This window comes from Prionailurus viverrinus, unplaced genomic scaffold (genome assembly GCF_022837055.1).
Source record: "Prionailurus viverrinus isolate Anna unplaced genomic scaffold, UM_Priviv_1.0 scaffold_45, whole genome shotgun sequence".
NCBI lineage: Eukaryota > Metazoa > Chordata > Mammalia > Carnivora > Felidae > Prionailurus > Prionailurus viverrinus.
In genome coordinates, this window is record NW_025927610.1 from 2,253,408 (window position 1) to 2,277,500 (window position 24,093).

The window sequence follows — 24,093 nt, forward strand, 5'->3', positions numbered from 1 at the left end:
GACAAAAATCAGGTCAATGGTTACAACGGAACTTTTGGGCCAATGGAAATGTTCCACATCTTTAACTGCAGTAGTGGTGGTTACACACTGGATAAATTTGTCAAAACCCACTGAACTATATATATACTTTCAAAGGGTGAATTTTACTAGATGTAACTTGTATCTCATTTTTAGTGTTTTATTTAAAAATTTTTTTTAGTATTTACTTTTGAGAGAGAGAGAGAGAGAGAGAGAGAAAGGGAGGGAGACACAGAATCCAAAGCAGGGTCCAGCCTCTGAGCTGTCAGCACAGAGCCCACGTGGGGTTGGAACTCATGAACTGTGAGATCATCACTTGAGCAGAAGTTGGACGCTTAAGCAGCTGAGCCACCCTGGCACCCCTATATCTCAGGTTTTAAAAAAGGCCAGCAGTTTTACTCAGCTTGAACAAAGAGGCCAACTTTAAAAAAGCAACAAAAGGTCTAGGCCTACAAACATAAGCCAACATTTCCTCTTTGGTGCCCAGTGTCACTTGTGTGATGAGAGAGCCTCATTTGATAGCACTATCCAGGACAAAGTGGGGTTAGGAAATGAGACTGTCACCACGGCAAGACAACTTCTGGGAAATCAGCTATTTCTACTGGTCTCCAAACCCTCCTTCCAAAGGCACGGCCAGGCTGCGGCAGGAGAGCAGGCCTGCAGACAGAGGGCCGGGAGCACAGGGAGCATGGGGAGCACACGGAGTGCTCTGGGCGGGCAAGCAGAAGCCGGCGGGGATGGAGTGGGCCGCCAACATCAGCACCGCACAGTGGCTTCCCATGAAAGAAACGGGGAAACGGTCATACACTTTAAGAGGACACACAAAGGACACAGAGTCAAACAATAAAATGATCAAAGCAAGATGATCTGAGGGTAAACCCTAAAGACAGACTCTGCCACCTTTTGAATCCTACTGAGGGGGCTGGGCTCCATGGCTTATTCATTTCCGTGTGCAATCACTTATTAACTCAAATATTTGGGTTTCCTAAATGTGCCAGGCCAGGCACCGTTCCTGGTCAGAAAATCCACAAAAATAGCTGCCATTGTGGAGTGTATGTTCCAGTGAAGAGGCCGAGCAGAATGAGGACGTCGAATGCACACTATGTCAGAAAGAGGTGCTGAGGAGGGGCGTCGGGGCACATCAGTTTGCTGAGCACCGGACTCCTGATTTCGGGTCAGGTCGTGATATCACGGTTCGGGAGTTCGAGCCCCATGCTAGGCTCTGTGCTGTCAGCACAGAGCCTGCTTGGGATTCCTTCTTTGCTTCTCTCTCTCTGCCCCTCTCCTGTTCTCACTCTCTGCCTCTCCCTCAAAATAAATAAACTTAAAAAAATAAGAAAGAAAGAAAGAAAGAAAGAAAGAAAGAAAGAAAGGAAGGAAGGAAGGAAAGGGGTGCTGAAGAGAATGCACAGGAAAAGGAGCACGTGAGATGAGGTGGCGAGAGGTTACCAATCTTTATTCTGATAAACAGTGAGACCTTGAGGCTTAGCTGTTCAAACGCCTGCGCAGAAAGTAGCACATGAGCTGGGGCACTGCCCTCAATGAACCCCTAGAACAGAAATCACTGGCCTAGCAGGAGGCAGGAAGGAGGCCCCAGAACCGGAAAGGAAGATTCACACCGTGCGGCAGCAAAACATTTATTCACCGACCCAGCACACGTGACCTGGAAAGCAGTCCCCGGTCAGAACACGCGGCGGTGGATGCTGGTGTTGGCGGCTGCCGGTAGTGAGGCATCAGGAGACAACAGCTTGGAAAACAGGCAGCGGCTTACAGACGAAATAAAAGGAACAGAAAAGTCCTAGAATGTGGGGCCTCATATGGCTGTAAGAGCCAAGTCGTTCCAGAACCCAAAGAGCAGACTAGCAAGACCTTTCGGGACCAGGGCCACTACACACACAACTGGGCCAAAGAGCAGACTAAGAGTGTGGCCTTCCCACGTAAGCCCGAAGTGCTCAAGAATGCCTCCATTCAGCTGAGAAAAGAAATCAAGGAAAAACTGGGGGGCGGGGGCAGAGTTAAGAACTGTCTCTGGGAAAAAATTTTAGGTGAGTTCCCAGCTCATGAAACTGGCTAGAACCAAAGACTTTTTGAGCTTTTCAGCAAACTGTCTTGCCAAAGAAATCCTGAGACCAGCCCAAACACATCCTCTGGTCTCCTGAGCTTGCCGACTGAGCTGTGCCACCAAGGAGAGCAGGTCTCCCCCACTACCTGCTGCAGGTATGGACAGGAGACCAGGAGGATGGCCCCCGAGGGTGGAGCGAGGGACCAGAAGGTGGCGTAAGAGGGGTTTCCTTCCAGAAAGTTGACCCAAATTAACGATCTCACTGCCCAATCAGCCCACCGGGTGAGAAAGCTGAGGAGCCCATGCTGTCCGTGGTGGACACTCACCGATGGCTGGTCGAGGCCGCTATGCCTCTCCTCCTTCTCCACAGTCCGCCGGCAGTCTGGGCATACCCACAGTGGCAGGTGCAGCACGCTGTTGCCCTTGGGGGCCATAGAAAGGGCCAATTTGCTCGCAGTCTTAATTCCGCTCTCTAAGAATGAAGAGTCTTTCCGCTCACTTCTGCACAGAAGACAATAATCCCCAGCGGGGTAGGGTGGTGTTCTATGATTCATGCTAAAATTAAAAGGAGTCTGAAACAGAAAAAATATTTCTATTTTCAAAACATGATTCACAAAGCCAAGATCACTTAAAAATACTATATAGTTTTAAAATTACAATGTACGTGCATGTTTATATAAGCATCTAATAAGTAATTTGTTGAATAAAACTGTACCTAGTGTTCTAGAAATTCACCGGACTTCAGATAAACAGTAGCACCATAAAGAACATCTTAGAAGGAGTTAGAAAATTGTCCACTTAGCCTCTTCACCCAGACATGTTATTACTCTCCCCACGTGCTGAAAAGTGTGCATCTCGATTTCCACACGGGGGAACACCAGGACTCTTGACCATCGGCAGAGTTTAAAGCCGCTATTCCAGAGGTGCGTGCGTGCACACGAGGGCTCAGACCCAAGGGAGTAATTCTGGCCTGTGTGTATGTGTGCAGATCCCAACCACCTGGGAGGTGGTATTCCCGTTCCAGAGGCGAGATAAACAGCAGGAGCCGGATGGCACCACACATCCCAGACCCAGCCTCCCTTCCAGCTCAGCAGCGGTCATGCTCAAGGCATCTCCAGCCACCTGATTTCAACGTCTGCTTTTTGAAATAGTTAAGATGCAAGATCATTACCCTGGATTCTCCTCAAAAGATCAACCATCCTATCAGAAAAGAAAAATTAGCCTTAAAAATACACAAACAAGCTCCAGAGATGTAAAACAGGCCCCAAGTCACAAGGTCAGCAAGCAGGGGCCAAGATTTTAACCCAAATGAATGTAAGCCCAAGACTGGTCATCTGCACCATAGAGAAACCATCCCAGGAATCCTGCAAATCCTGAGAGGTTCAAGAGAGGCGGACCTGGGAACAGGTCAGCAGGGAAACCAGGCATGGACTTCCAGAGGCAGGACAGGTGTGCCAAGGGTTCCACGCCAGAGCACGTGTGGGATCAAGGTGACAGAAACCCCCCAGGCCTCTGTTGCCATCCTCTGCCATGGGCCTCATCGGTTGGAGAGGTGGACAAGGACCCAGGCCAAGGTTATTCAGGCTGGAACTTTGGGGTATTTTACAAAAGTCTCCGGTTTCGGCCAGAGGCTCCTCCCGATACCTTACCCAGCCCTGCCCAGCCAGCAGTCTAGCTCCTCCCTCAGTCCATGGCTCTCTCCCTGCTCTCCTGCACCAAGGCTTCACATACGTCTTTGGCTGTGCTTGTTAGCTGGACTATAAGTGTGCATTTAAACGACTGGCTCCGCGGCCGACTGAGTACTCTCAAAAGGCCGCAGGCTCCTTCCCTAAAGCCCCAGCGGGCCAGCAGGTCAGGTGCTTCAACAGGGGGGCTGAATGAATGAATGAATGAATGAATGAATAAGAGAGTGAATGACAGCACCACTAACACACAAAAGACTTGCACATATACTCTTACCTGCCTTTATAACCCAGTGACCAAAACCGTTTCCATCACATACGCAGGTTCCATGGATTTAACCAAACCCAGCTCAGCAGCCGTGTGAATGTCTGGGCTGCGAGGGGAAGGAAGTGAGTACTGTATCCCAACAAGTGGCGTTCTAGGAAGCTCCAGACTACTCAAACCAGAGGACACCATGGGAGCAGACGTCTTTCTCTGTCCCGACAGAATCCAAGATGTAGAAAGTATGACAATTTCAAAAAATCTCACTGATTTAAAACCACCTCTCGTCCCCAGGCCTACGGAAAAAAACCCATCACTAACTGAACAGCCACAGCCTTCAGATTGTTCCAGGCCACCCTTTTACCCAGAGAAGGAGGTGCTAGCTTCCAGGGTTACAAAGTCTCCAAGCCAGAGATAATAACATACGAGCCAGAACTGACTTGAGGGTAACCACTTCAGTTCCAGATCATCTGTCTGTCCACCCACTTGTCAGCCTGTTCGTCCAGTATTTACTGGAAGCCACCATGTGCCAAGACACTCGTCCAGCTACTGAGGATGCAGCAGTAACTAAAACAAAGTTCCCTGCCCACGGTGAGCTAATACATCTGTCAAAGGCAAAGACTACAAATAAGACAGAGAAGGAAAAAATACAGAACATTAGACAGTGATCACTGAGAAGGAGAAAAACAGAGAGCAGACAGGAGTGACAGGGGTTGGGGACAATGCCTTCCCATCATTTAAGAACCTCCTCGAGGAGACACCTGATGTCGGTGGCTGGTAGCAGCCACACAGATACCTGGGAGAGGGCCACTCCTGAGAGCAAGCACAAAGGCACTGGGGCAGGAGGCCACAGGGGGAGACAGAGAGGGAAGCGGGGGAGGTTCCATCAGGGCGATGAGGCTGTATGGGGGGGAAGAGAGGAGATGGGAACGGGGGATCAATCAGGGAGAAGCTGCGTGTTCCCTAGGAGCGAGGCAGCAGTGAAGTCTGCTATGAAGGAAGAGCTGACAAGACTGCTAAGGAATCAGATGTTGAGGATGAACAGAGGTGGGAAAGGCAAAAACAAGTCTTCCTTGACTGAGTGCAGGGAAGGCTCTGGGATGAGGAAGGCCTCTTCCATAAAACATCTGAAATACACAATGTGCCAACATCCTGACAGGTTAGATCACAGATGCACCTGCAAATAGCCCAGAGGTCCTGCTGGTTCCAGAGAGACACCAGACCGGTGAACTCAGACTTAAGCGCCGGCCATCCAACGGCAGGAAGCACTCCTCCACGAAGAAAAAAATCAGCAAGGGCGCAGGGCGACAAGGAGGACGTCATTCCAACAAGGGTGAAGTGAGCTAGGGCCCAAATGCTAAGGCAACACAGAAACACACACAGCTGCACATCTGGGAGACAAGTACCTGCAGGCGTGGGCAGCACATGAGGGCGTCGGGCGGGGAGCGGGGGGTGGGGGGGGCGGTGCAGGACAAAGGCCAGGGGCACCACCAGAGACGGGGGCAGGCAGGGTTGCCCATGCGGGCAGTGGGAAGAGGCTGAAGGTTTCTCAGAAGGACATGGTAAGACCCAGTGTGCATGAACACTGTTCCAGGCAGTTCCAGGAGCAGGCAGGAGCCATGGAAAAGCAGAGGTGTCTGGTTTAGGAGCACTGAAGGCAGAGCCACACGACTTGCTGATGAACCCAAGGATGTGACGAGAACGGGCCGGACCACCCGGGCAGCAGTCATGCCAACAACAGGGGTGCCACACGCAGCTGGAGGGCTAGGGCCGTGGCAAGAACCGAAAGTTTGCTATAGATGTTGTTACACATGAATTTCGTGTTAAACATCCAGATAATGTGGCGAGTTTGTTTTGCACAAGTAAGATACTGGGGAGATGGGTTGCGACTGAATATGTAATTCTGGGTCAGCAGCGCATGTGGTACGTAAAGCCATCGAGGCAGGCCAGATGATCCAGATGATCCGCGGAGAGAGGGAACCAAAGTCAGAACTTCTCAACACTTGGCCACCTAGTATAAAGCTAGTCCTCGAAAGATGCCAGCCTCTCCTCTCCACAGCGTTTTCAGACAAAGCGAGTAACGGAGACTATAAGATACACACGTGTGTATGCTACAACACGTGACTAAAATTCAAATTAACCAAACATATAAACTCCACTGGTTCCCTGAAAGGCACTTACAGCTGCACCGAAGTGTAGCCGAGGTAGGAGAAGGTGAAGATATGTGAGGCGTGCAACCTGAATACTTCTGACATACGCACACACCCATGAAACCACGGAGATCAAGACAGCGAACATTTACCGTCGCCCCCAGGTTTCCTTGTGCCCCCTGAGCTCCCTCCCTCCTGTACTCACTCTCCTCCTACCCCCATTCGCAGGCAACCACTGGACCGGGCTCTGTCTCTACCGATCACTATGCAAGTCCAGAAGTTACATCACACAACATAATGTCTTTTGTCTGGCTTCTTCTGTCAAGTACAGTTATTTGGAGAGGATTCCCAGGTATGTATCAGGACTTTGTTTCTTTTAATTACTGAGTAGTACTCCATTACGTGGGTAAGCCACCCCTTGTTTGTATCCATCCTCCCATTCAGAGACATTTGGGTGATTTCCAGTTTCTGGCTATTTACAAACAGTAGTCGCTAGGAACACTCATGTACAATCTTGGTATGGACACATGCTTTTGTTTTTCTTGGATAAATACCAAGGAATTGAATAACTGGGTCATATGGTAGGTGCATGTCTAACTTTTAAGAAATTGCCAAATTATTCCCAAAAAGCAATGTTGTAGATTTCCAGTAACCCACATCCTCATCGATGTGGTGAGCTGTGTTCATGGTAGCCATTGTAATGACTGTGCAGCACTGTCTCACGGTGGTTTTCCTTAAGCGTCAATTATGTTAAATATTTGTTCACAGGCTTATGCAGTATTTATTCAAATCTTTGGCCTGGCTCAAGGTTTACCAATTTTATTACTTTTAAAAGAATCAGCTTTTGGTTTGGTGGACTTTCCATATTCAAAAAATTTTTGTTTTGTTGATTTTTGCCTTTATGTTATTATTTCCTTGTCTTGGGTTACTTTGGGTGTAACTAGCTCTTTGATCTGCTTTCTTGTGGTGAGAGAACAAGTCATTGAGCCCTTTCTCTTTGCACAAAGAGCTGATTAGTGTTCTAAGTGTCCCTATAAGCAGCGCTTTGACAATGATTTATAAATTTTGATGTGTGGTGTTTCCATTCTCATTAGGTCCAAAATACTTTTTAATTACCCTCTTGACTTCTTCTTTGGCTCATGGGCTACTTAACGTGTGACATGTGTAGCTAAGTGTCTTTCATCTGTGATTTCTAATATAATTCCACGTAGTCAGAGAAGCTGCTTTGTACAATTTGAATTCTTCCAAATTTATCAAGACTTTTTTGGGGCACCTGGGTGGCTCAGTCGGTTAAGTGTCTGATGCCTGATTTTGGCTCAAGCCATGATCTCATGGTTTGTTGAGTTCGAGCCTTGCATCGGACTCTGTGCTGACAGCACAGAGCCTGCTTGGGATTTTCTCTCTCTCTCTCTCTCTCTCTCTCTCTCTCTCTCTCTCTCTCTCTCTCTCTGTCCCTCCCTGGCTCATGCACACTCTCTCAAAATAAATAAACATTAAAAAAATGACTTTTCATGGGCCAGAATATAGTCTATTTGGTAAATGTTTGACATTTACTTAAAAGAATGTGTAAGTGTGCTGCTATCGTTGGGTAGAGTTTTCTGTAAACATCTGTCAGGTCAGGTTGGCTAACAATGTCATTCAAGTCTTCTATAACCTTAGTTATTTTCTGTTTACTTGTTCAATCAATTACTGAGAGGGTGTTAAAAACTCCAACCATAATTTTGTATGTATCTATTTTTCCTTGAAATTCTTTTTAATCTAAATTTTAGTCAGTTAACATATGATACAATATTGGTCTCAGGAGTAGAATTCAGTGACTCATCACTTACATACAACACCCTCGTTACAAGTGCTCATTACAAGTACCCTCCTTAGTACCCATCCCCCAACTTCCCTCCATCAACCCTCAGTTTGTTCTCTATCCTTAAGAGTCTCTTGTGGTTTCCCTCTTTTCTCTTTTTCTCCCCACTTCCCATGTGTTCATCTGTTTTGTTTCTTAAATTCCACATATGAGTGAAATCATATGGTATTTGTCTTTTCCTGACTGACTTATTTCTTGTAACATTTTTCAGCATTTTTCACAGAACTAGAACAACCTTAACATTTGTATGGAACCACAAAAGACCCCCAAAGAAGAAAAGTAATCCTGAAAAAGAAAGCTGGAGGCATCATAAGTCCGGATTTCAAGCTATATTATAAAGCTGTATCATCAAGATAGTATGGTAGTGGCACAAAAAAAAAAAAAAAACAAACCAGACACATAGATCAATGGAACAGAACGGAAAACCCATAAATGGACACACAACTATACGGTCAACATCTTCGACAAATCAGGAAAGAACATCCAATGGAAAAAAGACAGTCTCTTCAGTAAGTGGTGCTGGGAAAACTGGAGGGTGGCACGCAGAAGAATGAACCTGGACCACTTTCTTACACCACACCCAAAAATAAACTCAAAATGGATGAAAGACCTACATGTGAGACAGGAAACCATCAAAATTCTAGAGGAGAACAAAAGCAGCAATCTCTTTGACCTCAACAGAGCAACTTCTTACTAGACATGTTGCAGAAGACAAGGAAAACCAAAGCAAACATGAACTATTGGGACCTCATCAAGATAAAAAGCTTCTGCACAGCAAAGGAAACAATCAACAAAACTAAAAGGCAGCCTATGGAATAGGAGAAGGTATCTGCAAATAACATATCTGACAAAGAGTTAGTATCTAAAATCTGTAAAGAACTTATCAAACTCCACACCCAAAAACACACAATGCAGTTAAGACATGAGCAGAAGACATGAACAGACACTTCTCCAAAGAAGACATCCAGATGGCCAACAGACACATGAAAAGATGCTCAACATCACTCATCATCAGGGAAATACAAATCAAAACCACCATGAGATACCACCTCAGACCTATCAGAATGGCTAAAAGGATGCAGAGAAAAGGGGAACCCTCTTGCACTGTTGATGGGAATGCAAACTCCAGCCATTCTGGAGACCAGTATGGAGGTTCCTCAAGAAACTAAACACAGATCTACCCTAAGATCCAGCAATGTTTTCCCTTGAAGTTCTATCAGGTTTTCATCCACATACTTTGACGCTTTGCTATTCGGTGCAAAGACATTTAGGACTGTTACGTCCTCTTAATACACTGACCCCTATATCAGTATGAAACTACTCTCTTTGCTCTGGTATCTATTTTTCTGATACTTAAAGAGCCACTCCAGCTTTTTACTTACATAAGGCAAGGCATGTCTTTCCCTATGACTTTACTGTGTACATCTCTATGTTTACAGCACATTACAGCAGAAAGCATACAGCTGGGACGTGATACTTTTCCTATCTCACAATCTTTTAAAATTGGCATGTTTGGGGCGCCTGGGTGGTTCAGTTGGTTAAGCATCCAACTTCGGCTCAGGTCATGATCTCACTGCTCATGGGTTCGAGCCCCACATTGGGCTCTGTGCTGACAGCTCAGAGCCTAGAGCCTGCTTCCGATTCTGTGTGTGTCTCTATCTCTGCCCCTCCCCTGCTCAAGCTCTGTCTCTCTCAAAAATAAATAAACATTACAATTTTAAAAAATTTTTTAATTTAGGGGCGCCTGGGTGGCGCAGTCGGTTAAGCGTCCGACTTCAGCCAGGTCACGATCTCGCGGTCCGTGAGTTCACGATCTCGCGAGATCTCGCGTGATCTCGCGTGAGTTCGAGCCCCGCGTCGGGCTCTGGGCTGATGGCTCAGAGCCTGGAGCCTGTTTCCGATTCTGTGTCTCCCTCTCTCTCTGCCCCTCCCCCGTTCATGCTCTGTCTCTCTCTGTCCCAAAAATAAATAAACGTTGAAAAAAAAAATTTTTTTTTAATTTTTTAATTTAAAATTGGCATGTTTAGATCACATATTAAATACAATTGTGGATATTAAATGGATATTTAAGTTTATAAAATTTATCACCTAATTATTTTTCTAATGACCCATGTGCTGTTTCCTTTTCCTCTTTTTCAGCTTTTTAAAAATTGAGTATTTCTTATGACTCTATTCTATCTCTTTTGTTGAACTGTGAGCTACACTTTTCGGTTTGAAGTGGTCACTTTAGTGTCATGGTGTACATTTTTACTTACCAGTCATCAAGTAAGACTTTACCACTAAACATACAAGAATCCTACATTCCCCTCTGCTGGCCTTCATGTTACTGTTGTCAGACATTTTCCTTCTACACGTAAGTCTCATGGTTTGTTGCTGCTTTTGCTTTATTATTGGTTTTTAAGATTTTGTTTTTAAGTAATCTCTACCCCCAACATGGGGCCTGGGGCCTGAACTCGTGACCGGGAAAAAAGAGTTGCCTGCTCCACTGAATGAGCCAGCCAGGTACACCACTGCTCTTCTTTTTTAAAATTTTTTTTTCAACGTTTATTTATTTTTGGGACAGAGAGAGACAGAGCGTGAACGGGGGAGGGGCAGAGAGAGAGGGAGACACAGAACCGGAAGCAGGCTCCAGGCTCTGAGCCATCAGCCCAGAGCCCGACGTGGGGCTCGAACTAACGGAGCGCGAGATTGTGACCTGGCTGAAGTCGGACGCTTAACCGACTGTGCCACCCAGGCACCCCTCCACTGCTCTTCTTTTAAATAGACAATTGTAGGGGCGCCTGGGTGGCTCAGTCAGTTGAGCGTCTGACTTTGGCTCAGGTCAGTATCTCACAGTTCGTGAGTTCAAGCCCCCCGCTGGGCTCTCTGCTGTCAGCACCGAGCCTGCTTGGGATTCTCTGTAGCCCGCTCTCTCTGCCCCTACCCCGTTTGCTCTCTCTCAAGAATACACATCAAAAAACTAGACAACTGTATTTTAAAGTAATTTAAAACATATTTTCTGCATACATTTACAATTTGCAGTGTATTTCTTTCTTTCTGTAGACTCACATATCCACCTGGTGACATCTGTTCTCTACCTCAGAACTTCCTTTACCATATTTGTGATGGAGATCCACTGGCCATGCATTCTTTTGGCTTTTTACGCCTGAAAAAAAGGTTGATCTTGTCTTCACTTTTAAGAGACATTTTTGCTGGTTTACGATTCCAGGTTACGCTTTTCCCTTTCTGTGCTTTAAAGCTGCTCTTTCTCCATCTCCTGGTTTGCGCCGTGTCTCATGAGAAGTCTGCCGTCTTTACCTTTGTTCAACACATAATACATCTTTTTTCTAAAATTTTTTTCTCAACGCGTATTTATTTTTGAGAGAGACAGAGCATGAGTGGGGGAGGAGCAGAGAGCGAGAGAGACACAGAATGTGACGCAGGCTCCAGGCTCCGAGCTGTCAGCACAGAGCCCGACGTGGGACTCGAGCCCACGAACTGTGAGATCACGACCTGACTGAAGTTGCACACTTCACTGAGCCACCCAGGCACCCCTAATGCATCGCTTTTCCTGACTGCATTTTTCTTTTAACCGTTGTTTTCCCTGACACAATGATGATGTGTCTTGGTGTAATTTTCTTCATCTTTCTTATGCTTGAAGCTTACTGAGCTTCTGGGATTTGTGGGTTTATAGTTTTCAACAAATTGGACATTTTTCAGCCATTATTCCTTCAAATTTTTTTCATATTCCTCATTCCCATTCTTTCTCTCAGGGACTCCAATTACGCATACACAGTGGGCCCCGGGAAGCGGTTTCAAAGCTCACTGATGCTCTGTTCACCCCCGCCCTGCCCTGCAGGCTTCTCCTTCATGGTTCTTTTTGGATACTTTCTATTGCTATCTCCTCAAGTTCCTTCATTCACCTCTTCTGCTGCAGCATCCAACGCATTCAAGTCTGGAAGTTCACCTGGGTTTTCTTTTATTCTGTGTTTCCTTTTAACATGCTCATGCTTTTCTCTATCCCGCTGAATATACAGAATATAGTGATAACTGCGTTAACATCTAGCTAATAATTCTATCACATGTGTCATTTCTGAGTCTGTTTCTATTTTTCATTTTGTACCTCATTATGGATCGTACTTGCCTGCGTCTGTCTCTGCGTGCCTCATGATCTCTGACCAGACAGTCTAGACACTGTAGGCTTTACCGTGTTAGGTCATGGGTATTGTTTTACGCCTTCAAGTATTTCTGAGCTTTGTTCTGGGTCATAGTTGGGTTATTTGGGAAGAGTCTGGTCTTCCCAAGGCTTGCTTGTAAAATTTGGGAGGTGGGATCAGAACACCTTTCTGTTTGTTTGTTTGTTTGTTTGTTTGTTTGTTTGTTTAAGATCTAACTGGCTTTATTAAGTGATTCATGCATCAGGCAGCATTCCATTGGGAAGGTAGAGAGATGCTCCCAGGATGAGAGCACCTTCAATCTGCCCCACTACTGAGGCAATACCCTGGGAGTGCACTACCTGTGTGTCACAAGATTCCCCCACTCTGGCTGTGGGCACACAAATTGTCTGGGGCCCTGCATGAGCTCCAAGGACTGTGGCACGACTCCCTTCCTGGGTTCTTTCCTTGGCACGCAGTTTCCACACATGCCCGTGCTCGTCCGTACACAGCTGAGTATTCAAGGAGAATCCCACGTGGTTCTCCAAAACTCTCTTTTTCTCTTTGCAGCCCTCTCTTCTCTGGTACTCTGCCCTGTAAATTTACTTTGGCCTCCCCACCCCAAGGAAACCACCAGGTTCTCTTCGGGCTACTCCCTCCTTTCTTCCTGAGCCACAGCCTGCAAATGCTCTCAAGGCAGTGAGCTTGGCCAGTCCTTAGCTCGTTTAGTTTTTCTGTCTCTCAGAGATCACTGTCCTGTACTGCCTGCTGTCCAATGTTGGAACAATGCTGTTCGAGATATTCTGTCCTTCATTTAAGCGGTTTAAGACAGGAGGATAAATCCAGTCTGGTTACGTCAATATTCTTTAAAAATAAACGTACAAGAATAAACACTAAATAAGTGTCGTCCCCCTAATCCTACACACATACAGATAAAATGTATTTATATAAAGGCATTTTATTGATTTACTTACTTACTTCGGATCCTATGTTGTAACCCAGACGTTTTTCCATAAGAGAATATATTTATTCCTAAATTGGCACTCCTGCTGAAAACACTTGCAAGTGCCACGGACAACTGAGTTCTGCACCTGTGACTTAAGACACTTCATCCTTTCTCGGTAAAGTGGTTTTCTACTCTGTGGTACAAGCTGTCATTTGTGGCCAATGTGTCTATATGTAAGAAGATACCAAATTCATTTTCCTGCTAGGCTTACACTCTAGTTTTAAAAGTAATCTCCAGGGGTGCCTGGGTGGCTCAGTCAGTTAACGCATCCGACTTCGGCTCAGGTCATGATCATACAGTTCGTGAGTTCGAGCCCCGCGTCGGGCTCTGTGCTGACAGCCCAGAGCCTGGAGCCTGTTTCAGATTCTGTGACTCCCTCTCTGTCTGCTCCTCTCCCACTCATGCTCGCTCGCTCTCTCTCTCTCTCTCTCCTTCAAAAAATAAATAAAAACATTAAAAATATATATAAAAAAATAAAAATAAAAGCAATCTCCAAAAAAGAAACTCCAAATGCAATATGAAAAACTCAGACTTACTATTTCAAGACTTTACATGTAGGGGCGTCTGGGTGGCTCAGTTAGTTAAGCGTCTGACTCTCGATTTCAGCTCAGGTCATGATCTCTGCGTCATGAGTTCAAGCCCCACATCAGGGTCCACGCTGACAGTGTGGAGCCTGCTTGGGATTCTCTCCCTCTCTGTCTCTGTCCCTCCCCTGCATGTGCTTGCTTGCTTGCTCTCTCTCTCTCTCTCTCTCTCTCAAAATAAATAAACTTTTAAAAATAAATAAAGACTTTACAGCTAAACTTATTATAGACCCAAAGAAAATATGGCATCTTAGGGCATAATAGCACTAAAGGTGGTCAGGTAATAATGGCACATCTCAGGTCATACAGCCCAGTGAAGGCTAAAGCCAGGATTCTCACGTACACAAAACACAAAGCAAACATGCCTGTTTTTGTCCCATTACCGTCTCCTGCCTCAGACACGACACAGCTGTCTCTTCCTGACTGGTCCCCAACCCACACATCTGTCTGCCCTCTACTTCTGTCAGGATGGCCTCTCATACTGCACATGTGACCAGAATATTCCTCTGTTTTGAACCCTTCAATAGGTCCCCTGCCGAAAAGGATCAAGCACGACATACAAGGCCCTTGTCACTTACTCGCTGCAGAATTACCCAGCTGAAATTCCTTAAAATTCCAAACCTCTGCCCCATTCAACCGTGGGGCCTTAGTACATGCCATTTCCAATCCTGAAACACCAATCTCCCGTCCGTTACCAGGCAGCTGTTAGGCACCCTCACAAACCTCACTGTGCTATCATTCTTTTTCTGTGAACTGTGCTTTCTTCCAACTTACTCCCCACCCCTCAAGCAATACAGCCCCACAGAGTTAATCACTCCGATTCCCGTACCCCCTCTATACTTGGCACGACTACCTTATGCTTTCAAATGTCCATCTTCTCATGACACTCAAGAATTTTTAAGTCCCACAAAGCACCCAGCATCCAGCAGGCACCCAGTAAATGCTCAATGACAGAAATGAAGCCACTACTCCACATCATCAATTCACCTTTGGTCTCCCCTACTCCCACCGCCATTTTCCTTGCTGAGTTTACACACAATCTTTTGTGAGCTACCTGTGTCCAGGGATGACTGCATGTGTGGTCACTAAAATATCTACAGTCTTTTCTGCTTCCTTTCTGAACTCAGCTTTCCCAAAGCACATGCAAGGTCTGTAAGCAAGTGGTACTACTTGGGAAATAATGACTAACACTAATATTTAAGTTCTCTTCCAATTAGTTACCATAAAATTGCTAACAGAACCACGAGTTAGGTGCAAGATTATTTAAATATTTTAATGTTTTGGAACATGTAATTTATATGATCGCAGGGAGTAAAATATTTTTAGCAATTTCAAGACTTCAAAGGTGCTTCCTAAAAATTCAATACACATTAATTACTGATTCCCTACTATTACATTATGATAGCATTCTTTTTATAGCTAATGTGGAAGTGAGGTTTTTGGTGTTTTGTTGTTTGTTTTAGGATTTACTTCAATTTCAGTTTATATATTTTAAAAAGTAGAGAAAGCCTAAAAAAATCTGCAACCATTGGTTTCTTACAGCTGCTGGTCAACCTTCTCATTGGGCCTACCTATGAATGCCCAGTGGTTCTGCAGAAGTCAACAGGGTGGCTTTGCGCACTAATGAAGGCACAGTGGTACCTGCTCTCTGCCAGAAACTATAGTTATATAAAATGGTTTTAAGCATGTGACTGTTATGAATATGGTCTTTGTACGTACAGGAAGTCCTCTTTGAAGTCTAGTAAGCAACGCAATGACTGTTTTGATTCTGCTTAGCTGGAAGAAGACAAATGTCTAAGCAGCCTCGGAACAAGTCAGGATGCCGGGGCGAGTTTAGCGCCACTGCTCCGTCATCTGGCACATGGCAATTCACACATTCAAATGTTTACAGAATACCTCAGGTCTCTGCATTTAAGCTCCATATGGCAAGAGAAAAAGAACTTGAATTTATTAGTAGCAGCAAATCAGACAGTTAAGAAAGACTTACGGCCCTGGAAATAGGTCTTTCTTACATTCTTTTTCACCTATCTTGAAACCACAAATCACCTACTGTGGTCAAATGACATGCTGATATCAAAGTATACTAACTTCTCTGGCTACAGTTTGCACCCCCTTTAAAATCCGAAAATTCCAGTAACCAGTCATTTAGTACAGAGTGCTAACAGTCTCTACAGCAATACCCAGATATCACCAGAGGGGAAGAAAAAAACCCACAAATAGAACAGAAGCCGGAAAGGCTTTGAGTCAGACACTGTAAGTGGGATAGGCAACATCTGAAAACCGAGCGATTGAGGTGATTCCAAAGGTAGCCACTCAACACACCTCGCAAGCTCGTCTCACCAACACGGCCCTGCTGACCTGGGCACCCAGGCCAGGGGCAGCCCCCTCCGTCCACCCCACACCCGGCCACAGGGAGGCACCTGGTGCCAGGACAGCCACACCAGAGACTAGCCAGTGACCTAAAATAATAACCACAAAAAGTACTTGCCTTTTGCAGAATCCCCAACTTCCCATAACACAGAATATGGTGATAACACTGAGTTGGCCTCCAGGATTGTTACTAAAACTGCTATGGTCCAAGAAATTCACAAGGCAGGGAGAGGAGGCACAGAAACTTTCACTGGAGGGCTAAGAGTCCGAAGGAAGAGGGAGGGGTGCCTCCCGGCAGGAGCTGCAGAAGAAAGGGGGCAGAGGTGTGGAGAGCAAGCTGAGGGGAGGCAGAGCAGAGACTTCCATGTGAAGCAGGTACACAGGCGGGCAGCAGCAGGAGGCGGGGACACACCGGATATGTAGCCTTAACAGGGCACCCTGGCCAGGTGAGCAGGCGCCTGTCAAAGCATCTGGTCCCCGTGGGTCTCACAACGAGGGGAAGGGCACAGACCTCTTGCTGAAACTGCAAACATTTAAAGGCTACGACAACACTCAGGGCTGCAAACAGCACTGCAGAATGATGGTGGTGCGAAGTCCTAACGACCTGTTTGAAAACCCACTGGCAGTTTGTTTCCAGAGGCTCCAAGCCGTCTACCTGGAGCTGTGCCCCTCGGCATGCTTACCCAGCACACGCCTCCTCGCCTAGGTGAGACCTCTGCTCACGCACCAGGCCCCGCCATCTGCTTGAGGACTCTGTTCTGTGGATTCTCCCCTCCATTCTTCGGATCATCAATCTTTCCTTCTTTCCTGCATCATTTCCATGAGGATACAAGCACACTGTTACCACTAGGCTGAAGACACAAAACACCCTCCTCGGGACCACACTTCCACCTCCAGCTGCTAGGAACCTCTTTTCCTTCCTTTTCAACTCCGTCGGAGCTGTGCACCCCAGCTCTTTCTAAGAGAAATTAAATGCAAGCCACAAATGTGAGCTATGCAGTAAATTCACACACACACACACACACACACACACACACACACACACACACACACACAAACTAACAACAATGGTGAAAACAAGACAGCACTTCACACCTATCAGAAAGGCCACACACAGTCCAAGGCACGTGGGTGAGCAAGTGGGGCAACAGGAACTCTCGTTCACGGCGGTGGGAGCGCAAATGGTGCGGTCACTTTGGAAGACAGTTTGGCAGCTTCTTGCAAAACTAAACATGCTCTTGCCATACGATCCAGCAATTATGCCCAAAGGAGCTGAAAACTTTGATCCACACCAAAAAAACTTGCATACGAATGTTTACAGCACTTTTATTCAAAATTTCAAAACTTGGAAGCCACCAAGATGTCCTTCAGAACGTGAATGGATAAACTACGATCCATCCAGACAGTGGAATATTACTCACACTCAAAAGAAATGAGCACCAAGCCAGGAAAAGACATGGAGGAACTTTAAATGCACACTACTAAGGGAAAGAAGCCAATTTGAAAAGGCTACATACTGTATGATTTCATGTACAGGACATTCTGGAAAAGGCAAAGCCACAGAGACAGTAAAAAAAAAAAAAAAAAAAAAAAAAAAAGTGGTTGCCAGGGGTTGGCGGAGGAAGGGAGGTACAGGAGGAGCACAGAAGATCTTTTGGGGCAGTGAAACCACTCTGCATGATACCGTAATAGGGATACCTAGCATTAGACATTTGTCCAAACCCAAAGAATGTACACCACCAAATGACCCAATGGAAACTATGGACTCTGAGCGAATGATGATGTACCAGCATAGGCTTACCAACTGTCACAAACGCCCCTCTGGTGGGGGATGCTGACCGTGTGGGAGCGTGCGTGCGTGTGAAGACGGGGGAGGGGTACGTGGGAACTCCCTGTACTTCTTGCTCAATTTTTCTGTGAATCTAAAGTTGCTCCAAAAAATGAAGTCTATTAAACCCCACTCCAAAAAAAAAAAAAAAACCCACAGGTGAACTCTACTCACATCATCTTCAACTCAATAACACCCACAACATTATATCAAAGGTAATCCATATGAACTATTAATGAGATATTTCGTACTCCTTTCTCGTACCAAGCCTTCAGTATTCAGTGTGCACTTGCACACTTAGAGCACATCTCAGGTGTTCCACGGCCACACACAGCCAGGCACCTCGGACTAAGAGGTGCAGGGCCATGCTCACTCTCCAACCTGCCAGGAAGGCTCTTGCTCGCCACCAATCCTCCAGCATCACACTGGACTCCACCGACATAAGGCACAGGGGTTCCCTCCCTCCTATTGCATGGTCCTTCTTCCACTGGCCTGCTGGTCACCACACCCTCCTGACGCTTCTGAGAACCCACTCCAGCCCCAGATGTCGTGACTCTGGGCAAAGATGGCTCCACACATTCCTCCAGACCAGGACTCCTAACCTTAGGGTCAATTCCCAGCCACCTTCTCTGCTCTGTGTTCAGTCTGTGCCTCAGGCTTCTAGCAGGTTCCTCTTTTCAGAGAAGAGATCTTCTTTCTTTCCTGGTAGCTTTCAGGGAAGAGGTGTAGAATCAAATGCCTTGGCCTCAAGTCCTCGATGGCCCTATAAATGGGGACAGGGACTGAGAAGTGGGGAAGCCAGGCTTCAGTGACAGAGGAGGAAGTGCACAAAGACTGGGCAGAATAACACCCACTTCCAGTTAGCCCCTAACTGCGTCTCAAGAAGCCTGTGTCACTTGTAGCATGAGAAAAGCAAACTTCCCTAGAAAGACTTCTGGAAGCTGAACGGGTAGGCCAGCTGGTGGTGAGAAGGGGCCCTCACGTTCAGTGCTCGCAAGGCATTCGGGTCTGGCCATCTCTGTCCTTGCTCAGTCAGGATCACAGACGCCATCTCCTCTGCTGCCTAGGTGGCCTGCCAAACTGCTGACTACACCACTGGGCACTGGTGCACTGGAGGGGCCAGCAGAGAGCGCCCGGTCCCCAGGTGACGGCATTCCACCCACATGTGACAGACCCCGACCTGAGGCTAAGGCCCTTCCCTCCTGCCAGCACAACCCCAGCCCATGTGGATCCCAAACTGGCACAGGAACAGCATCCTCCATTGCCGACAGGGACACACAGACTATGTATCTGCTGCTCCAAGGCTCTGGTAACAAACTTTAACAATTTTACCAAGAGACAAAAACTGGTAACAGAAATCAGTTAAGGAATGGGAAAGTGACATACCCAGAAGCAAGAAGATTCAGGTACCTTCATTTGATGTCTCAAGTACAGAAAATTTTGCATTTATACTGAAAGGCATTTAACCACATTATCAGAAATTCTAAAAATGTTCTCTATTTCATCTTCAGTAATTTAATAACTAGAATCTCATATTTTGATGAAAAACAAAGACTGTATATTCTTTTTTTTTTTTTTAATGTTTGTTTATTTTTGAGAGAGAGAGAGAGAGCGAGCACGCGCACAAGCCAGGGAGGGGCAGCGAGAGGGAGACACAGAATCTGAAGCAGATTCCAGGCTTTGCGCTGTCAGAACAGAGCCTTACACGGGGCTCGAACCCACAAACTGGGAGATCATGATCTGAGCTGAACTCAGATGCTTAACCCACTGAGCCACCCAGGCACCTCTGTATAGTCTTTAAATATATGTATAAGCATTTTTTCTGGCATTAAATAGGAGATACATGTGATTATGTATAAAATCATATCTGTGAGATACAATGGTCAGCACCATATATAAAATAAATGGCTGAACAAAAACAGACTCCAAAGAGCTTTTGAAATCTGTATTTTTAACGCTGACAATCACACCTCAATTCCAAATAGTAGCTTAATTCAAAAACAGCACAGTCTTCACCTCACACATGCTACAATGGCTTTGCTCGAAAAGACAACAAACAACAGGTGTTGGCGAGGTGTGGAACCCCGGGCACTGTTGGTGGGAACTGTAAACAGGTGCAGCTGCTGGGGAAAACAGGCGGGGGGGGGGGGGGGGGGGGGGGGCCCTCACAAAATCAGAAACAGAGCTACCATGTGACCTAGCAATTCCACTTCCGGGCATGTATCAAAAGAAAACGGAAACACTAGCTCAAAACCATGTCTGCACCTCCACAGTTCACTACAGTAGCAGCTACAAGAGCCAAGGCATGGAAGCAGCCCAAGGGTCCATTAATGGAAGAACGGAGAAAACACAATGGAGTACTACTCAGCCATAAAAAAGAACAAAATCTCAACACCAACGGATCTCGAGGGCACTATGCTAAGGCGAAGTAAGTCAGAAAAGGACAAATCCAATATTGTTTCACCTACATGCTGAATCTAAAAAACGACAATGAAAAGAACAAATACTGAGCTCAGACAAAACAGACTGGCAATGCCAGCGGCAGGGCTGGAGGAGGAGAGAAATGGGTGAAGGGGGTCAAAAGGTGCAAGCTCCCAGTTATAAGTAAGTCCTAGGGACATCATTGTGTACATCATGACAACTACAGTTAACGATACTGTATTGCATATTTGAAAGTTGCTCAGAGAACAGATCTGAACAATTCTCATCGTAAGAAAAAAGTCTGCAACCGGGTGTGGTGACACATACCAGACTTACTGTGGTGATCATGTGTGTACAAACACTGCCTTATTATGTTGTACACCTGCAACTAATATAATGTTGTATATCATACCTCAATAAATTTTTTTTTTTTTTTTAAAGCAAAGTCAAAAGCAATTTTAGACAGCTTTGAGCTGATCCCTAAACTGACACAAGATCCAGCTTGGTAGCCACTGTCAAAATGTGGCTACAGAGCACTTGAAATGTGATTAGTCAAACTGAGATGTGGCGAAGTATAAAATCCACACCAGACTTCAAAGACTTGTATGAAAAAAGGAATGCAAATATTTCAGTAATAATTTTTGTATTGATTCCATGCTGAAATAATATTGTCGCTGGTTACCTAAGGTTAAGTAAAATATACCAGGTAAAATTGATTATATTTGTTTCTTTTTACCTTTATAAGATGGTTACTAAAAAAAATATATTTTTAAGTAGGCTGCACGCCCAGCACGGAGCCCAACGCAGAGCTCGAATTTGCAACCCTGAGGATCAAGACCTAAGCTGAGATCAAGAGTCAGATGCTTAACTGACCGAGCCACCTAGGTACCCCCTTTTATTTTAAGTAATTTCTACACCCTACATGGGGCTCAAACTGAGATGATGGGTCACAAGCTCTGGCCAGGTACCCTCTCAGTACACTTTCAAGACATTATTATGGAAATATCCCAACACATATCAAAGATGAAAGAATAGTATAATGAACTCTTCATGTACCCATCACTCAGCTTCAACAATTATGTTTCATCTACTCTTTCCACCTCCCCACTTTTTTTTTTTTTTTTGAGAGAGAGAGAGCGGGGGAGGGGCAGAGGAGAATGAAGGAGTAAGAGGGAGGGAGGGAGAGAGACAAGAGACAGAGACAGAGGGAATATCTCAAGCAGGCTCCAAACTCAGTGCTGAGACTGACACGGGGCAGAATCCCACAACCCTGGGATCATGACCTGAGCTGAGATCAAGAGTCAGACGCTTAACCCACTGAGGCCCCCCACCCCCCCCCACCCCCCGCCCCGCGCCCCTGGTTACTAACAATTTTACAATTACATGTGGCTTACATTCCATTTCTCTTGAGCAGTACTGGGCTGGAAAGTCACTATTTCTCCCTTTTCCCATCTTCTATGAACTAATAATAAAGAATAAATATCCAGCCCTAAGCAGAAGAAAATGAAGTCACAGGGAATAATTTACAAATAGGAAAAAGAACAGCTAGAAAATGAGAATTTGACTACAGCTGACAATAGCTCTAAATACTTTAATCCTTTTAAACTCCCAAGTTTTTTAACACAGAAATTTAAAACTTCTGTAAAGCATAAAGTTGTTTTGTTTTTTTTTTAATACCAACTTAGACAAAATATCTGTAATACAGAGGCAATAGGCTAATTTCCTCAATATGTACAGGAGCTTCTAATCATCCCAACAGCCTTATATGGTGAGTCCAATTACCATCCTCACTTTACTGAAAAGAAAATTAAAGTGCTGAGTTTGAGAAAACTTGTTCACGCTGGCTGGTAAGTCTCAGAACGAGGATTCGACGTAGGTGAGCTGGCTCCAGACACTGGAAGATGTGCTGGAGTCCCTTCCTGGGCAAGGCAGCTTCTCAGATGAAGGCACCCTTCCCAAAATACAGCTGTATGAGTCCTAGGGCTCACATCGCTGGGGCATGGGCACACCAGCCAGCTAAGGGAGGTGCAGTATAGGTGGGGCATCAAAATCAAAATACATGTGCATTAGCAGAGACCAACAAAGCCAAAAACTGCTTCTCAGACGAGCAAAAAAATGGACAGATAATGGCGAGACTCAAGAGGAAGGAGAACGTACAAAACACCAAGGTCAAAATGAAAACATCGTTACATCAAACTCACTTAAAATAGCAGTAACAATAAATAAGCATCAACATATTTAGGTCAAACTTTTGGTGAAAGGTTGATGAAATGTTCAAAGAATTCCTAGAAAGTACAATTTACCAAAACAGATAGATGGAAACTGGAGTACTTTAATTAGTAAATAAACTCGACCAGATGGAAGTCCAAGCTGAGATGGCTTCTAGCAAAATTTAATAAGAAATAAGTGTAGGGGCCTGGGGGGCTCAGGCAGTTAAGCCTCCTACTTCAGCTCAGGTCGTGATCTCATGATCCGTGAGTTTGAGCCCCACGTCGGGCTCTGTGCTGACAGCTCGAAGCCTGGAGCCTGCTTCGGATTCTGTGTGTGTGTCTCTCTCTCTCTGCCCCCTCCCCCACTCACGCTCTGTCTCTTTCTCCTTCAGAAATAAATAAACATCCCAAAAACAAAATGTTTAAGAAATAAGTCTAATTTTATTTTATTTTTTTAATTTTTTTTAATGTTTATTATTTTTGAGAGAGACAGAGAGCAAGCAGGGAAGGGGCAGAGAGAGAGGGAGACACAGAATCCGAAGCACGCTCCAGGCTCTGAGCTGTCAGCACAGAGCCCGACACGGAGCTCGAACTCACAGACCACAAGATCATGACCTGAGCCGAAGTCGGCCGCCAACCGAGTGAGCCACCCAGGCGCCCCGTAATAAGTCTAATTTTAGACAAACTCTTCCAGATAACAGAAAAAGGTACACACCAAAAATTAACCATAATCTACATCCTGAAATCCAACAGATAAAAGAAAATTCCAAGTTACTCTCATTCATGAAAATAAATGCAAAAAAATTCTAAATTATTGTATGAGCAAACTGAATTTGGCAATAGACAGAAAAGGATACTACTATGGCAAAGTGGGTTTTTACCCAAGAATTCATAGTTCAACACTGAGCTGATTTTCTAACTACTTTATCACATTACAGAACAAGACACAAGTACCATGTAATTAAACAGATGCCAGAAAAGGCTTTTGATAAAACTGAACATCCATTCATTAATAAAAACATTCCTAATTAACCAGGAATACAAGGTAACTTTCTTTTAAAATGATAAATAAAGGCTATCTTAAAAAAAAAAAAAATCGGGGCGCCTGGGTGGCTCAGTCGGTTAAGCGGCCGACTTCGGCTCAGGTCATGATCTCGCGGTTTGTGAGTTCGAGCCCCGCGTCGGGCTCTGAGCTGATGGCTCAGAGCCTGGAGCCTGTTTCCCATTCTGTGTCTCCCTCTCTCTCTGCCCCTCCCCCGTTCATGCTCTCTCTCTGTCCCAAAAATAAATAAACGTTGAAAAAAAAAATTAAAAAAAAAAAATCTGTTAACAAAAACCGTAAAAACAAAACAGTGCAAGTTTTCCCTTTGGAATCAGGAATGAGATTGAAGGTACCTGCAACCATCATTTCTATTCAACTTTATCCTAGAGATCCCAGCCACAACAGTCAGGAAAGAAAAATAAAAGGACTGATGATTAGAAAAGAGAACAAGAAGTGTCACTATT

The 24,093-nt window shown here is 45.4% G+C and overlaps 1 protein-coding gene and 1 pseudogene across 9 annotated transcripts in view; one reads left to right on the forward strand and one right to left on the reverse strand.

The window, feature by feature from the left end:
* The window catches only part of FAM193A (family with sequence similarity 193 member A), a 169,950-nt gene that overhangs the window by 95,617 nt on the left and 50,240 nt on the right, over positions 1–24,093 (reverse strand). For 6 of the 9 annotated variants that reach the window (XR_007149710.1, XR_007149709.1, XM_047847169.1 and 3 more), the window contains exons 1-3: positions 18,559–18,704; positions 16,812–16,935; positions 2,407–2,652 (exon numbers count right to left, since the gene is read on the reverse strand). Coding sequence is in view for 7 of the 9 variants with exons in the window: in XM_047847169.1 (XP_047703125.1) it covers positions 2,407–2,634 (228 nt within the window). In the remaining 2 variants the exon portion in view is untranslated. Of the gene's footprint in view, positions 1–2,406; positions 2,653–16,811; positions 16,946–18,558; positions 18,705–24,093 lie in introns of those variants that run through there. The other 3 variants (XM_047847174.1, XM_047847167.1, XM_047847168.1) reach the window with 2 other exon arrangements.
* Positions 3,507–24,093, forward strand: part of LOC125159235 (Golgi SNAP receptor complex member 2-like) — a 31,517-nt pseudogene continuing 10,930 nt past the window's right edge.